At 52.1% G+C, this 15,305-nt stretch overlaps 5 protein-coding genes across 6 annotated transcripts; 1 reads left to right on the top strand and 4 right to left on the bottom strand.

Moving 5' to 3' along the window:
* Window positions 1–183: 183 nt before the first annotated feature.
* Window positions 184–2,359, bottom strand: PDA1 (alpha subunit of pyruvate dehydrogenase). The gene is made up of 4 exons (XM_007813210.2): window positions 1,999–2,359; window positions 1,733–1,866; window positions 1,201–1,655; window positions 184–1,114 (listed from the first exon to the last, which is right to left on the bottom strand). Exons 1-4 carry the CDS (start codon window positions 2,128–2,130, stop codon window positions 609–611), a joined length of 1,227 nt encoding a protein of 408 aa, XP_007811401.1. The 5' UTR covers window positions 2,131–2,359; the 3' UTR covers window positions 184–608.
* Window positions 2,360–2,467: 108 nt separating this feature from the next.
* J3458_008956 (uncharacterized protein) lies at window positions 2,468–7,046 on the bottom strand. The gene is made up of 7 exons (XM_007813209.2): window positions 6,556–7,046; window positions 5,944–6,498; window positions 4,970–5,821; window positions 4,266–4,876; window positions 3,848–4,210; window positions 3,441–3,789; window positions 2,468–3,381 (listed from the first exon to the last, which is right to left on the bottom strand). The coding sequence occupies exons 3-7, from the start codon at window positions 5,438–5,440 to the stop codon at window positions 3,136–3,138; spliced, it is 2,040 nt and encodes a 679-aa protein (XP_007811400.1). The 5' UTR covers window positions 5,441–5,821; window positions 5,944–6,498; window positions 6,556–7,046; the 3' UTR covers window positions 2,468–3,135.
* Window positions 7,047–9,340: 2,294 nt separating this feature from the next.
* J3458_008955 (uncharacterized protein) lies at window positions 9,341–11,680 on the bottom strand. Of its 2 annotated transcripts, XM_007813208.2 has the most exons (4): window positions 11,422–11,680; window positions 11,335–11,351; window positions 10,272–11,276; window positions 9,341–10,197 (listed from the first exon to the last, which is right to left on the bottom strand). In XM_007813208.2, exons 1-4 carry the CDS (start codon window positions 11,452–11,454, stop codon window positions 10,005–10,007), a joined length of 1,248 nt encoding a protein of 415 aa, XP_007811399.2. In that variant the 5' UTR covers window positions 11,455–11,680; the 3' UTR covers window positions 9,341–10,004. The 2 variants fall into 2 exon arrangements, with proteins under 2 accessions (XP_007811399.2, XP_065975276.1); XM_066119481.1 differs by having other exon boundaries at window positions 9,341–11,276.
* Window positions 11,681–11,877: 197 nt separating this feature from the next.
* J3458_008954 (uncharacterized protein) lies at window positions 11,878–14,274 on the top strand. The gene has a single exon (XM_007813207.2). The coding sequence runs from the start codon at window positions 12,011–12,013 to the stop codon at window positions 13,079–13,081; it is 1,071 nt and encodes a 356-aa protein (XP_007811398.2). The 5' UTR covers window positions 11,878–12,010; the 3' UTR covers window positions 13,082–14,274.
* J3458_008953 (uncharacterized protein) lies at window positions 13,518–14,169 on the bottom strand (the record flags this gene model as incomplete). The annotated part of the gene is made up of 2 exons (XM_007813206.2): window positions 13,518–14,045; window positions 14,122–14,169. 2 exons carry the CDS (start codon window positions 14,167–14,169, stop codon window positions 13,518–13,520), a joined length of 576 nt encoding a protein of 191 aa, XP_007811397.2.
* Window positions 14,275–15,305: the final 1,031 nt, after the last annotated feature.

Below are 15,305 nucleotides of genomic sequence, written 5' to 3'. Positions count from 1 at the left end.
CGTCGAGTACGGATGTGGAATTAAATGAGTGATCAAGATGCTGCGGCAGATGGTGCCATTGATAAAGCCAATTATTACCATGACGCGCCGCTGCCAGGCAGAAGCGCGTTAATTGGCTTCACGGCCAGGAGCTAAGGCACGTCGCGAGCTAGAATCACGTGCAAGTCCTTGGAAGCCTTGGCACTGCCTGAGCCCCACTCAATACTAGAACCATGCATTGCATGGATATTGGCCTGAAAAGAGTAATGGCCACTGAGCTGCCTAACACGAGACCCGTTTACGACGTACACGACTATAATTATTGCCAGGCAGTAACTGCTCTCGTCTGTTCAATTTGCAAGCACAGAGGTTCTTGTAGCATCCATTACAAGTCATATCCAAATTTGGATCGATTCCACCCTGCTAACTATTCAATTGAAAACAACAAAGAACACAGGCTTGGTTTCGAGCTTTCCGGCCCTCTATCTGAAGGATTATAGTACAAAAGGCGAAAAGTCCAAGGAGTCATTATAGATAGGTTGTTTTTTTCATAATCGCCACTACTCCGCACATAGGTCGATTTCTCATAGGTCCCCTGCCAAGGCAAAAAAGAATCCTATACAGGGCGCTTAAAAGTAGTAGTTCTCGTCAGGGGTACGGCCACGGATGTACTGGGGCTCGGATCCCTTGACGTAAATGTCTTCGAACAGGATTGAAGGCTTGGGCTCGGGCACAGCCATAGCCTCGGCAATAGCAACCTCCTCATTGACATGGCTGCGGGCCTCCTTGTCAATCTTCTTCAGCTCATCCTCGGTAGTGACCTCCCAATCCAAAATCTTCTGCTTCAGTCCGGCAATGGGATCGTTGGTGGAACGCATGCGCTGAATCTCCTCACGGGTACGGTAGGTAGTGCCGGGGTCGGACATGGAGTGACCTCCATATCGGTAAGTGACATACTCGAGAACCATGGGGCCCTTATCGGCGGCGGTCCACTCCTTGCCGTACTTAACAGCAGCCTTGACAGCCAAGACGTCCATGCCGTTAACCTTGAGACCGGGGATGTACTGTCCACGCTTATAGTAGTCGGTCAAAGCGGATGATCGAGCAGCAGAAGTGCCCATACCGTACTTGTTGTCTAGTGTTGAAGTTAGTTAATACGATCCTATGGCAGGTGTCACGTCACGTCTGCAGGGAAAAAAAAAAAGGACAAGGGAAACTCACTCTCGCAACCAAAGAGGGCAGGCAAGTTCCAGAGCTTAGCCATATTGAAAGCCTCAAACACTTGGCCCTGGTTACTTGCACCATCACCGTACAGGATAATACTGGCGGTCTTGCTATCATTGTACTTGTGGGCAAAGGCTAGACCAGCCCCAACAGGAACCTGGGCACCAACAATACCGTTACCGCCATAGAATCCCTTGGAGAACATGTGCATGGAACCGCCCTTTCCGTAGGCAATACCCTCACGTCGTCCGAGCAGTTCGCCAATGATGGATCGTACAGTACCACCGCGCATCAGGGCGAAACCGTGGCATCGGTAGGCGGTGATGATGTCGTCGAGCTTGGTGATGGCGTGTTCGATACCAACGGCAACTGCCTCCTGTCCAGTAGACAAGTGGCAGAAACCACGGATCTTCTTCTCCTTGTACAGGCGGTCGGCGGCCATTTCCATCTGTCTGCGGGATTATCAGCAAATTGTATACCCCCCAAAAGTAAGCTCCGATCCTTCAATCAGAGGTGTCTGCAATTGTACCTGATAGTGACCATGTCGTAGTACATCTTCTTCAGCTCCTTCTTGGTTACCTCAATGGTGTAAGAAGGGGGGTCCAACTCATAGGTCTCGAAGCTCTCATCACTGAGGGCGACCTGGAAAGGCTCGTCCTCGGACTACGTCGGAAAAACTCGTCAGTGAACCAATTGCCAAATTTGAGGGCATGTTATTGCGTTGTATTCTTTTAGGCATATTGTGTGCCGATTGGTGTTGGAGGATACACCCGTGGAAGGTGTACAGAGTCTTACCTGAGGGACAGAGTTGTGAAGAGACGCAGAGGCAGCGTCAGTGGTAACAGATCGTGAGGCCAGGGCAAAGGGTGCCTGGGCCCTGATGCGCAGAGGCATCGCCCTTTGGACTCTAAAAGCTCTGGAGAACATGGCGCTGGCGATGTGGTGATGGCCTCTGTTCAATGGGGAAAGTGAGGGATGGTGGTCTTGAAGAATGAAATGCTGTCTGCGCTGCCCGCCAACAAGGAGAGCTCCGAGATTTCACGACGTTGAGCGTTGAGAGCTCTGTTGGATCACGCTAGTCCAAAATGGTGCTAGCCTCTTCCACACGTGATGCGACATCGGGCCATTTTGTTGCAGACATTGCAGGCAATGTACAGGGGTTTGAATGCAAGTGGCAGCCGTTCCCGTGCCACTTGACAGAGCAGAACTGCTACAAGCCCGGGAGATAAGGGACCAATGGGTAAGGTAATGGAAACGTGGAAACGTCTGGTCGAATGGCATCAGCCGACCACTTGGCCTGACCCAGCACACCCAGCCAAGGCAGACAATCAGCCTCAAAAAGAGACATGTTCAATGCTCAGAACTACTGGTTTTCTTGAATCGTCTTTACCAAGACGCTGTTCTGACTGTAGCTTGCTAGCTATATCTCAAAACAGTTTCGTATCATGGTATTATGGCTAAAAATGCCTTCATCAGCCCGTAATAATAGCCTTTGCATGAGCCATCCCGGCGCGCTCCCTTGAGTCCTCATCCTTCCTCCATTCATGATCAGCTTGACCCTAGAACCCAATATTTCTCCAGTATCCTCGTGCGTATTGTATAGTATGATAATTCCCAAAAGCCACCCATAGTAAATAAAAAAGTAATGCAGGTTTCGAATGCTGTAACAACGCCTATTGTAACATGCTTCCCACAAAGCCTCGCCCGCCTTCTATAATCTGGAGGCTGTCCAGATATGAACAAGTCAAAAGCCCGGCGGCCCCAGACGCCAAATGCTAAGGTTAAGAACTCAAGCAGAATTGTTAAAAAGGGATAGAACAAGTTTCGTACGGCCTCGGTTCCGGTTTTATGTCATGCACGAATCAGGCGGCTAAAATTGCTGGCATGGTGTTATCAAGACACCAGACTTCCTCTGCCAGGAAATGCCACTCACTAGTCGTCATGGAAAAACGTTTTGTTTCGGCCTTGTAACGGTGCGGTAGATGGGCCTGCAGCGGCGCCAGCGTCTTGCATGTCAACATCTTGGTTCTCCCGGCTAGGGCCCGCTACGGTTGGGTCTCCAGCCTTGTAATCGAGTGCCATGGCGCTCAGAGGTCTGTTGGGGTCCTCGAGTAGGCGCTGCTGAAGAGAGAGCGGCCGGTCATAGAGCTGTTCCTCAGGTGGTGAAAATGACCAAACCTGCATTGTTGTTAGTCCTGTTCACAACTGACTCTACGAAACCGGAACACGTGGCTTACCTCCATTACAGTGCGGCCCTGTCTCAAAGCCAAGGCGACGCATTTCTCGTCTTCGAATGCAACCCTCCAGACAGCTTCTCCCTGAGCAATGAGCTCTCGGACAAGATGGCCAGTTTTAAGATCCCATATCTTCACACGGCCATCGCTTCCACCACTGACAACTCTGGTGTCGTCAAACTGTAAACTAGTCACGCTGTTGTCATGGGCTGCAAGGCGGTGGATGGGACACATTCTCTCAAGTGACCAGACTCGAACAGATCCATCAGATCCTCCGGTGACAAGAGTATCTCCGCGCATTTGCAACTGCCCAACCAGCGATGTGTGGCCTTGCAAAATGGCAAGACATTCACTGAGAGTACATTATTAGTTAGAAGTAAATAGAGACCGTTGATCAAGTGAGCACATACCCAGTAGTTGGATCCCAAACTCTAACGTTGGTATCCAAACTGCCCGTTACTACCCTTTTGCCATCAAAGGCAATGGCATAAATCTGACTGAAGTGGCCCTGCAGTGTCTGGAGACATCGCCCTTCTGAGATGCTCCACACCCTTGCAAAGGTATCATAACTGCCTGATACAACGATATCGCCCTTGATTTCTAAGCAGCGCACGCTGGACTGATGTCCAACTAGTACATTTCGGCACAATCCTGTCCTTATATCCCAGATTCGAAGAGTCGTATCACGAGAACCAGATATTGCAGTGTTCGCATCGGCCATCTTGAGGCATCGGACTGTGGAAGTATGGCCTCGCAGTATATGAAGGCAAGCACTATACGCAGGCACATGTTAGCATGTTTAGGTCCTTCCGGCCAGAGTGAACATACCCAGTTTTCAGGTCCCAGACGCGAACATCACGATCGCAACCACCACTAACCATGGTATCCTCCCATGGCACCATGGCCCAGACGCCCATGACATGTCCTTGCAGTGTGCGCTGGGAGTCTCCATTAGTATCAAATACATGGATCCTAGCATTATCCAGAGCCACAATAATATATTTTGGAGTCAAATGCAAGCTCGTGACGACGCCGCCTTCTTGAGTGATGTTTCTGTGAACACTGGTGCCGCCAGATCTCCACGCAGCCTCAACTAGATATCGCTGTTTAAAGTGAGACTTATACGATCGCAGTTTGGGTCGCGCTTTGGTGGTGCCGTCGTAACTTCTAGAACCAGAGCCATGGCCGGAAAGCGGATATGAACCGGGGAAACTGCTGCTGGTCACCATGTCGTAGTCGGCATTCGTAAGAGTATGAGCAACCGACCTCATCGGCAAGACGGGTGACGGTGTGTTATTGATTTCCGACAACCGACGGCCATAGTCATGTTTGACGCAAAGATTTTTCCATGTCATGTCGTCACTAAGGAGGTCTCGCCATCTTTTTGATACTTGTGAAGCCCGAGCCAAGACTTTCGGGTCGTCAATAAAGGACAGGATCTGTGTTACTTTGGTCAATCACACGCCAAATTTGCATTATCCCACAAGAAGGGTGGGTAGACGGTGAAAATAGAGTGTCTTGTCATGTCTTACCCTCAAACACAACTCGTCTGGTAGGCTGGTAAAAGGATCCTTTTTGAGAAGCGGACTAACGAACTGATGAACAAAACTCAACTGTTGACTGGTGCAGAGGTTGAGCAGATCAGCCAGCACCCTCGTTCGCTGCGGACCTGAGCAGCTCTTAAAGTGCTGGCGAACCTTGGCGAGAAAGAAGTCCTCGTCATCTGCCGCATCGCTCCAATCCGGCTGACATTGCGCAGGGCCGGGGGACGCTGCGGGCGTGGGAGGCGGTGGTGGTGAACCCGTCAGCTGTTGGTCAAAGTCGGTCGCCGGCGTGGGCATACTCGGAGTCGGAGGTCCTCTGATCTGTCGAGCGTGCTGCTGAGGCAGTTTTTCTATCCTGGGGTTGCTCATGGTGGTATTCCCGGTATTGAGCGCCAACTCCTCGGTCAAGATGCTTCCCCTCCTCTCGGAGAAGCCCACCGGTCGGTTATAGCCATCCATGATGGCAGACCCTGTATGTGCGTCGTGAATCGTATTCTATTTTTCGCCAGCTGTAGGAGCTCGTGAGCGAGGACGCAGATGCAAGCCGATGGATGAGGATCCAGCGTCTTGCAATGGGGCTGAATGGAAGGTCATGCAAAGGGCCGACGAGGGGGTTATTAGAGCCAAAGGACGGGCCTAGCTAAGCCTGGGACAGGTCATGTCAGCTCCCAACGCATGAAAACACACATTCGCAGAGTGTAGGATGATGGCAACAAGGAAAGGAGGTAATGGGATGTGCTGAACGCGGGCCCGGGAGTGTGGCGATGTGTTGAAGGAGAGGGCCTGATGCCATGCCTTTGAAGTCAAGGGTGGATGCACGAGTGGCCTGGCCTGCAGCACCTGTGGGCCGGTTATTAGCATGGACGCAGCCGGCGTTGGCACAGGCTTTGAGAGGGGGGTGGCAGGACGCGCTAAGATACGGCCCACAGGCAGAATACAGAATACACTTTAGGCGTAAATACCTTTATCTTTATTTGATGCGCGCGCTGCGTTGCTCAAAATGGCATAGAATGGCCCAAGCAGAAGCGCCAAGACGGGTTTCAAGGACATCAAGAGCGCCACAGAATCAACAAAGACAGCAGAGGCAGTAGAAGCGAGGGCAAAATCGAAAGAAAGGGAAAAGGGCAAAGGGAAAAGGGAAAGGAGAAACACAAGAGCCCAAAATTCAGCAATCAACAGAATGGAGCAATGTTTGACGATGAAGAGTGGAACATTATGCAGGCTTCGGTGGTAACTGAACAAGGGCAACACACTCACTTGGACAACATGCAGCAAGTATTAGCCAGGGTCAAGTATGTCAAGTATCGCGGAGGCGAATCCCTTCCTTCAAAGATGCTACAAAGGGGGTAAGCAGACGCATATCAAATGCCTAGTCCCTTGTGCTTGTGCTCACTTCCTAGCCAACAGAGCAACACCAGCCCTGGGGAAACACAGTTCATGGAAAGGGCTTGGGACTGACGGACCGGACCTCGGTATGGAGGGATAGAGTAGCAGTTGGGTAGGACTACTCGGTACTACTGCACAATACAATATTAGTGGTAGCTTCCAAGGAGGCGGGATCAAGTGGGCCGAACACGGAGTAGATTGGCGAGATTTGCACCCAAGGGATGGTCGATTTTCGGTGCAGCCGCGGCTTCTGGGCAATTGACCAGCCCAAGTCCTTAATCAATGAATGGCCTTGGCTGTGGATGCCGTACTCGAATGTTGGAATTGCGAGAGCGACTGGGAGGGGCCTTGCCCAGTTGTCGAGGGCCAACTGGTCAACCACAGGGTGTCGACAACCAGCCACAGTTTGTAATAGGGGTTGGAAGTTTGTCGAGGACTCGCCTCCTGGACCTGGGCTCTGACTTTCAAAAGGATCAGTTGATTTATGAGTACCGAGTGCCTTGGAGTGTGAGCAAGGCGGTCTGGCCAGCGGTGGGAACCTGCACCAGCACCAAGGACTGCATGAGTAATGGCCAGGACGCAGCTTCGAGTCTTTTTCCGGCACAGGGCACTGCCAACTTTTATGAGTAGATGAGCATAACCATAGAGTCACCGAGTTGGGAACTGCTGGCTGCTGGACGCTGGACGTGGCCATGGTGTGTTATTGTACGGAGTGTGGAAAATGGGGTTGGGGCATTTAGGTGGTGCTGAGCTCCAACATCCAGGCCTACACGAATCGGGAGAACGGGTTTGTTGCAAGAGATGCTCCTGCCAGGGGCAATATATCCGCAAAATCAGGCCATCCATGATTGCCACGACGATCCGGCAGTATTAGTGAAGCCGCCACGACATCGAGATTTGGTTGTGGTAAAGTTTGGTTGTAACTCGGCAGCGAACACGGCTATGGCGAATGTCTTGACTGCTACGGAGTACTATTTTAGTCTAAGCACATTGGGGGGGGGGGGGGGGGGGGGGGGGTAATCAGGAACATCGACAGTTCTACCCGGGCACGAAAAGACATGGCAGGGCAGCCTCAGAAAATTACCAATGTGGCCACAGGTAAGCAGGATGGGATGCTAAGCAGGGTCTGAAGCGGTGCGAGTAAGAGAGGCGGCATGAAGCAGCAAGGTTGACAGACATGGGTTGTCGTTGGTAAAGAGCGGTGCTTCCTGGTGAAGCCGCTAGGATAGACCAGTTGACATGGAACCACTTGGCCGTGAACCCAGATGTTGCTTAATCTAGCCACAGCGTATTGTCCATTGTCGAGTCCCTTGATCACAAAAGAGTCGTAGCTTGGTCCAGAGCTTGAGTCGGCAATTTGCCATCGGACGCCCATCGAAGGTGTCAGATTCGAAGGCGGGGGGAGAAGGAGCAACTGGCATTTGCCTCATCGTGTGCCCAAGCTCCTTCCCAAACTTCAATGCGAACCAGCTAGGCCTCAACGCATCGAAATCTGTCTGCCTGACGGTGGCCTGTGAATGCTAATGGCCAACCCATCACAATCCAGAGCAACCCTAACACCAGGACAAAGAAGTTGGTGGCGCGTGAGGCCTCAAGACTTGGGCCCACGACCTTGGTAATGAATCCAAACCTGACTGCTCTACTAATAAAAGTTACAACTAACACGTAAGTTACCAAGGTCCCATACTCCAGACAGCCATGAGCCCCTAGATCCCCGCCTTTCAGAAACTATTTGCCCGACAAATTCGGCCATGGAAATTGGGTTCGACTGCTTTCTCCACAGGTTTGAAATGGATCCTGAATTGGCCGGCTTCCTACAGACCTGGTTGCACTATCAAGTCCGACGGCTCCTACCTATCGATTGATCAGCGGCACATGCCTAAACGTGGTCATATACTAACTACTACTTCGTAGAACCTTCTCTATTCTGTCAAAAATACGGCCAACAAAGACATGCATGTCTCACCTGCCGGCCGTTTTGGACTGGAGTCAAACAACCGTGAGAAAGACTGTCCATCATGTGCAGCAAAAACTGACCACATATACATGATCCAACATCCTGAGCCACCATGGCACACGGGTACCACCACTCGATTTTGCTTCGAGGCGTGCAGAAAGATAAGGAAATCGTCGCCATATACGGCATTACGCACATTGCTACACCACTCTCGGGATTGTGGAATGGGCTGATTGGCTAAGAGAAGCCTTTCTCTCCTCGTTAATTCGTCCGCCATTGGTCGTACAAACCCTAATGTCTTATGCATCGTAACGACTACATCACCAACCGTCACAACCGTCTGCAGCAGCCTCATGTTGGTGCGCAGCCTCGCCGCCATCTGTAACAGTCGCAGTCACGGAATCAACGGCGGATCTCATGTTGGTGGTTCCTAGCGGTTTCGGGAATGCCCACCTGACAAACCAAGGAGTGCAACCTCGGGGCGCAACGTCTTGACGTGAACTCATGTCGGCTGTTGATTATTGGCCAGGAAGGCATCCCTCGTTTTGCGTATCTAATAATGACTATCTTGTTCCTATGTTTAACAGGACTTTCCAAGACTGAATAGCAACCCGATATTTTAAAACATTGAGCGCGAGCAGGAATCTACGTCCCGGATTTTTTTTCCCCCTCCAAAAATTGAGTCCATTTGAGGCACTGCAACTACAATACCATGCCGATGGCTAGTACACATCGGATTTCCTGCCTGTCGGATATTGACCCGACTCTTTACCCCCGCACCACCACATGCATCTTCCGCCTCAGTGTCTTACGTTCCCGTATGGATCACAGAGCAGATGTTGCGACACGGCACCCCTGGTATTCAAATCGGTGGTTTGCAGTAGTAAATTTTCTCCGAGTCAGAGTATGAGACATGTTCCCATTCGTCTCGGGTTCCTCCCAGCTACCTTCTCTTCCCCTCCATAAATTCGGCCTCTCAATAGGCTGACAACTAACGATGAACAATAGATAATAACGACCTATCTGCAATTATTATTTACCCAAGTGTTGGACGTGGAATTATGCAAACTACTGAATCCGGGTGTCCCGGCAAACGGCCCCCAACCGAGGCTGCAGTGGTTCATTTGCTCTGCCCGTCATCCGTCATCATGCTTCATGCCTATTTTGGCTAGACATTGATAGCCTACCAACCAATCTACGAAAGGCGTAGTCATAAACGCAGGCATAAGCGCTGATGGTTGTAGAAATTATGCACAACCTCTCGTCTTGTGACTCTCACGTCGGAGTACCGTGTCATAGCAAACCCAGAACGCATGGACCGGTCTTGAAACCATGGCCTGAGTTCACGTCCAAGCTGGCGTCTCTGCACCTGAGCACACCGTGAGAACTGACTCCTAAAGTTTATTAGCTACCTAGGTACCTAGGCAATTGTGGTTGTTCCTCGGTCCAGCCTTGTCCCGTCTTGTGCAATCGAAACTAATGGAATATCACAACCTATCGAAATCGCAGCGCTATGGTCTATGTTACAGTCCCACTTGGTAACCTTATGATCATATTCTGTAAATGCCCTTGTTATATGGCTTTTGAATGTCAATTGAGGAATTCGAACAGTCAGTTTCTTCTTCACTTTCAACCCCCACCCCCTTTTTTTTTTGACCTTCAATTGTCACAAATGCAATTTCAATGATGGTGTCCAAACTGCGTAAGAAGTGGCAATAACATGCCCGCAACTGTGGCCAATGTATCACGGATCTCGGGCCCCTTTGGTTTTCGCTGAACACTCGGTGTGCCGTCCGAGTATCCATTTGTAGTGGAGTGGCTCTCATGATTATGAGATGAACCGTCTTCTTGCATGGCGTGCATTGCTACGTATCTGAGGGGAAAAGAGAAAAAACTGTTAGCGGGACACAGAGGCACTGAAAGACCAAATTGAGTCACCAAACTTACAAGAATGTCCCGCCCGAGAAGAGCAACAACATTCCCGTCCACCACATGCCGGCATCACCGTCAAGGTGATCACCACCAAGCAACTTGATCATGAGCCACGTAGACAAGGCTCCAACCGGCGCTGCTAGACTGAAAACGACCAGGTGGCCGCGAGCTGCCCGTTTCGACAATCCTTGCCTTAGAAGGACCGAGGTTAAGCCAAAAGCTGCAGGAGCCTTGTGAATCATAATGGCAATGAAAATTATGAATCCAAGCTTCACATTGGAGCTTGCCGATGAGGCACCCATGGCGATGCCGTCCGCAGCAGCATGAATAACCAAACCAATTGTCGTAGCCAAGGTCCTGGTATGCTTCGGTGTTGGGGCCAGCGAACCCAGGAAGCCTTGCTCTTCATCTACCGACGTGGTTTCAATGCCGTTGCCACCCAAGTTATCCAAGCTAAAATGCTGCGGTTGCGGACCCGACTGTAGACTATCAGACGCATGTTTTGGCAGCCGGTCGATGAGGAACATGAGAATGAAGCCGAGGATCATGGAAAACCCGACCTCAAAAGCCGGGATTTCTACATGCTCTTCCTCTTTGTGTTTCTCGCCCTCCTTCTTCAGCGAGTCGTGGCTGTTATAGGTCGGCGCTGGTTTGGAGAGTTGGTCATCTCGTTTTTGGTCGGGGGTCGGTATACTTTGAGAAACAATGATGCGCATCGGCTCTGAGTGCAACGTTGCGCCATCATACCTGTTCACCGGGCGCCTCGCCGTGACTGCAGCGACTTGTTCGATGATTTCTCCTTCTTCGAGTCCAAATTTCCACGGGCTTCGTCGCGACAGGCTTCGTACCTTGTGCGCATGTGATGAAGTGATGGGGGATGACGCGGCCGCTTCGATTCCTTCGGGAATAATGACTATAAGCGACGTCCCTACCAATACTCCTACACCAATGCTAGATATAAATCGTAGTTGTGATTGTGACAATGTCATGGAGAGTGGGAGAGCTCCGGCGAGGAATGACCTGCATCGTCATTAGCTTTTGTCTTTCTTCGGGGGGGGGATTCGCTCTGCAGTCTTACGCAACGGTCATTACCACCTGTAGTCAAACTTTCGGTAAGCTAGCTGTCCAATCAAACTACGTGCTGCAGAGAGACGAATTGGCTTACGCAAAGGCCGAGAAGTAGCAACATGCCGGCCATGGTGCTGGCTGGTACATGCGTCGCAAACGCCGCAGTCGACAGTGGTGCTTGCGGCCTGTCAAGGTGGAAATGGAGAGCTGGTTACCAGCGCATCGTGACCCCATCAATTGTTGGCGATCGTACAAGTACTCGCGTGAGGAAGATGGATGCCAGAGGCCAGCGTTCGACGAAGGAGACAAAGACTGGAGATGCCTGAGCGTGGGAGAAAGGACGGCTTAGGTTTCTGTACCTGGATGGCAGAATTGTTGGATTCGTGGTCGTTGCGACACCCTGGTCACATTTCTAGGCTTGGCCGAGAGCCCCTCTGTGGCTCCGTGTCTCGATCGCTCCTTCCATTCCATTTGCACACTGGCCGAGCCCCACGTTTAACGGTCTTGGCGGTCGACTTGTCAACTCTGATTCTTTGCGCTCGAGAATTGCATACTTCGGGTTCTCTGCGAGCAACCACGGGCGTGTGTCATCACATCACCATAGGAAGAGGCTGTCAAGGCATCTTTTTTCTTTGTTTTAACTTACCACGTCCTGGTACCGCCGCAGTGACTATGGCTTCCTCGTCATGGCAGATTCAGCCCCGTCGAGAAAGCGGCGTCACATTCTGTCGTCAGTAAACCAGGACTTACCAAGCTCGGCATCGCGGGCGGCTTCCAACCACGATGGGAAAGACGCCTCGCGTGAGTCATCTCCAAGAGCGGAGAAATCATCGCGAAACACCCAATATGAAGATGGAGGCGATGATCTTACCAGACCTCGTCAGTCACGACTGAGGCTCAAATCAGACAAGTCTCGTCGTCGACGATCCGGAAGCGGACACAGAAACAATGAGGGACATGGTCGACACGGAAGACACCAGAGTCACGATGGAGACGAAAGGGTGCATTCCTCAAGACCAAGCAGGTACCGCCACCGACGTCGACATCGACGCCGCTCGCCAACACCACCAAATCCTTTCGAACCTCCGCCACTCGACCCCGAGGCTGCCTTCCGAGAATCTCTGTTTGATGCCATGGCTGACGATGAAGGGGCTGCGTATTGGGAATCCGTCTACGGCCAGCCTATCCACGTGTACTCCAATGAAAGAAGCGGCCCGACTGGTGAGCTGGAGCAAATGACGGACGAGGAATATGCGGCCTACGTACGACAAAAGATGTGGGAAAAGACGCATGCTGGGCTGCTTGAGGAGAGGGCTAAACGTGAAGAACGGCGCAAACAGAAGGAGGAGGAAGAACGCATTGCTCGCAAGCTGCACGAAGACATGGAACGAAGCCTACGGCGTGGAGAAGAACGACGGCAAAAAAGACGGTGGGTCGAGCAGTGGGAGAAGTATACCAGGGCATGGGCATCATGGGACGGTAAATTAGATACCTTGGCGTGGCCTGTTGATGGCAGACAACGCAAGGATATTACTGACGACAAAGCCGTGCGGTCGTTCTTCATCCGCGGGCTGGGCCTGGAGGACATGGGAGAGCAGGCGTTTATGGCCAAGCTCAAAGAGGAGCGAGTTCGTTGGCATCCGGATAAAGTGCAGCAGAAGCTGCGTGGCGATGTAGACAGCGAGGTCATGAAGGACGTGACGGCTGTATTTCAGATTATCGACAAGTTGTGGGCGGATACGCGAGCAAAGGCGTAATTGTTTAAGGGAGATGCATGGAAATGTGCGTTGGGATACGCTGTTGATGCGTCAAGTATTACACTATAATCAAGACACTGATTTAACTGACATATACTCCAAGTCAACTGGTATTTGTATAGGGTTTAGAGTATACATGGTATAAAAGGCTACAAACGCGTCACAAGCACACAACAAGGAAGCAGGATTCACGCGATATGTCGCTGTTATTCATCTATCTTGGACGCAGTCGTCAAATGCCATATCCGGGGCCAAACAACTCCCAAATTATCAAGGTGTATTTACATGTTCATTACTAATGGGGGTATTTTTTTTATGCACCCACGTCGCAGATGCTCCGTGTTCCATACGTTCGTCCCGTGATTTTATGCAGCTTCGTGCCAAACCCCCGTCGCCCATGTCCACTCTTCTTGGGGACTCTTGGTCGGCGCCAGACTTAGAAGTTGGCGAAGAGAGCAGCGCCGCCCACGAGGGCACCGACGGCCATGGCAGCGGTGGGAGCAGGGCCGTAGGCACCGCCGGCGGTGCTCGACGATGTGCTCGACGCCGAGGCAGAGGCGGAGGCGGAGGAGCCGGTAGCAGCGGCCAGGGAGCTCGTCACCTTGGACAGCTCGCTCTCGGCGCTGGACTTGGCGGATCCGGTGGCGGTAGCAATGAACTGGCTCAGGCTGGAGGCCTTGACGCCGGCCTCGCTGGTGGCCTTTGCGACGTCGCTGGAGACGCCGGCGAGAAAGGTGGACGCGTGCGACTTTGCGCCGTCGACAAAGGTCGAGGCGTCCGAGTTGACTCCCGCAACAAAGGTGGACGCGTGTGACTTGGCTCCCTCGGCCCAGGTGGATGCTCCGTCGGCCCAGGTCGAGGCGTGCGACTTGGCGCCGTCGACAAAGGTCGACACGTCCGAGATGATGCCGCCTGCGCCGCTGGTGATGTCGCCCCAGATGTCGGGCTGAGGCTCAGGCGCGGCCTACCGGGATGTTAGTGTTTAAAGGTTTGTGGTTGTAGATTGGATGAACGACAGCATTGGAGGGGAGGGGACAGACCTGGACGGCGGCAGCGAGGGCGAGAATAGCGGTGCTAGAGAACTTCATGATGAAGGATGGCGTGTTGTAGTTGCGATGAAGATGGTGGTGTTGTATATTCGAAAGTAGTCAAGGTCAGACGAATGGCCAAGGGAGCACGAGAGAGAAAACCCTAGGCTCCCTTGAGTACTTTAAATATCTGCTCCATAATCCTCATTTCGGTATTTCGGTTGACACGGCGATGCCCTGTTGGGCTTCTCCCTGGTCGACTGCCTTGGTGGACTCCTTGTTGGTTTGTAGTCAATCGTCATCCAAACCCACTTTCTAATCTCGGCGTGGCTATTGCCTCAGCAGCGCATCAACGCCTCTTTGGGACCCCACACCCACCTTTTTCTTGCTCTTCGTCCTGGGGTCCAACAAGCCCTGGTTAGTTTGGCCGTGATTAAGTTTGGCGATCTGCTGAATCGCCAAGAGAACGCCGGCTGCCTCCTGCAGGAGAGGGAAGACGAGTACCAGTTCAGTTGGCTCTGTCCTACTCGGCAGTCTCGCAGACTGAATGGCCATCAGAGCAAAAGCCAATTAATTCATCAATATGCTCACCGAGGCATGCAGCATCACCCAACAAACATCAGACCGACGACTCAAGACGACGGCGACCCCAGTTATTTCACCACTCTGTGATACCTCCGTACGCCCATTAAGGACGGTCCGTAATATCGCGGTCGAGAGCACTCTGTGTTATGTACGTGGCACCCCGACAACAGCAGGAGCTCGACAAGCAGCAGACCAGACCCCAGAAGCCCTGTTCCTTGCTGCGCGTTCCCCCATCTCAGCACAACTGGGAAGACGCCGTACTGACTACTCCGTACTAGTACATAGTTCCTAATCCTGAGCATTGAAACAAACCGCCGGCCAGCGCGGTGGCGTCACCCATGGGTTCATGGAGCTGAACCATCTGGTCGCTCAGCCACATGTGCTCCGTACTCCTGGGTTCGTGATGCTCGTGCAGCATGGCTCGCGAGGTGGACCAGACTCCTTCAATCTTGCGTCATGGTGGATCCTTCCTGCAAGAGTTGTTGCTTGTCATGGTACTAAGGATCAGGATCAGCACCAGCATCAGCATCAGCATCAGCATCAAACTGGGAATCTTCTTACGGAGTGCTGTTGCTTGGGGGACCCGAGGGGCGGCCACTCCATACACGCAT

This window comes from Metarhizium acridum (assembly GCF_019434415.1).
Source record: "Metarhizium acridum strain ARSEF 324 chromosome Unknown scaffold_141, whole genome shotgun sequence".
NCBI lineage: Eukaryota > Fungi > Ascomycota > Sordariomycetes > Hypocreales > Clavicipitaceae > Metarhizium > Metarhizium acridum.
The sequence above is the reverse complement of the archived record's forward strand: the minus strand, read 5'-3'. Positions and strand labels throughout refer to the sequence as shown.

Excerpts from the sequence above, each read along its gene's own strand:
- PDA1 (XM_007813210.2), bottom strand. The coding sequence starts at position 2,130 with ATGTTCTCCAGAGCTTTTAGAGTCCAAAGGGCGATGCCTCTGCGCATC. Across the intron at positions 1,656-1,732 it reads TACGACATGGTCACTATCAG|ACAGATGGAAATGGCCGCCG; the intron begins GTACAATTGCAG and ends ATAATCCCGCAG. Across the intron at positions 1,115-1,200 it reads TGCCCTCTTTGGTTGCGAGA|ACAACAAGTACGGTATGGGC; the intron begins GTGAGTTTCCCT and ends CTTCAACACTAG.
- J3458_008956 (XM_007813209.2), bottom strand. The coding sequence starts at position 5,440 with ATGGATGGCTATAACCGACCGGTGGGCTTCTCCGAGAGGAGGGGAAGC. Across the intron at positions 4,877-4,969 it reads CAGACGAGTTGTGTTTGAGG|ATCCTGTCCTTTATTGACGA; the intron begins GTAAGACATGAC and ends AAAGTAACACAG. Across the intron at positions 3,382-3,440 it reads AGGGCCGCACTGTAATGGAG|GTTTGGTCATTTTCACCACC; the intron begins GTAAGCCACGTG and ends ACAACAATGCAG.
- J3458_008955 (XM_007813208.2), bottom strand. The coding sequence starts at position 11,454 with ATGGCCGGCATGTTGCTACTTCTCGGCCTTTGC. Across the intron at positions 10,198-10,271 it reads TTCTCGGGCGGGACATTCTT|ATACGTAGCAATGCACGCCA; the intron begins GTAAGTTTGGTG and ends TTTTCCCCTCAG.
- J3458_008954 (XM_007813207.2), top strand. The coding sequence starts at position 12,011 with ATGGCAGATTCAGCCCCGTCGAGAAAGCGGCGTCACATTCTGTCGTCA.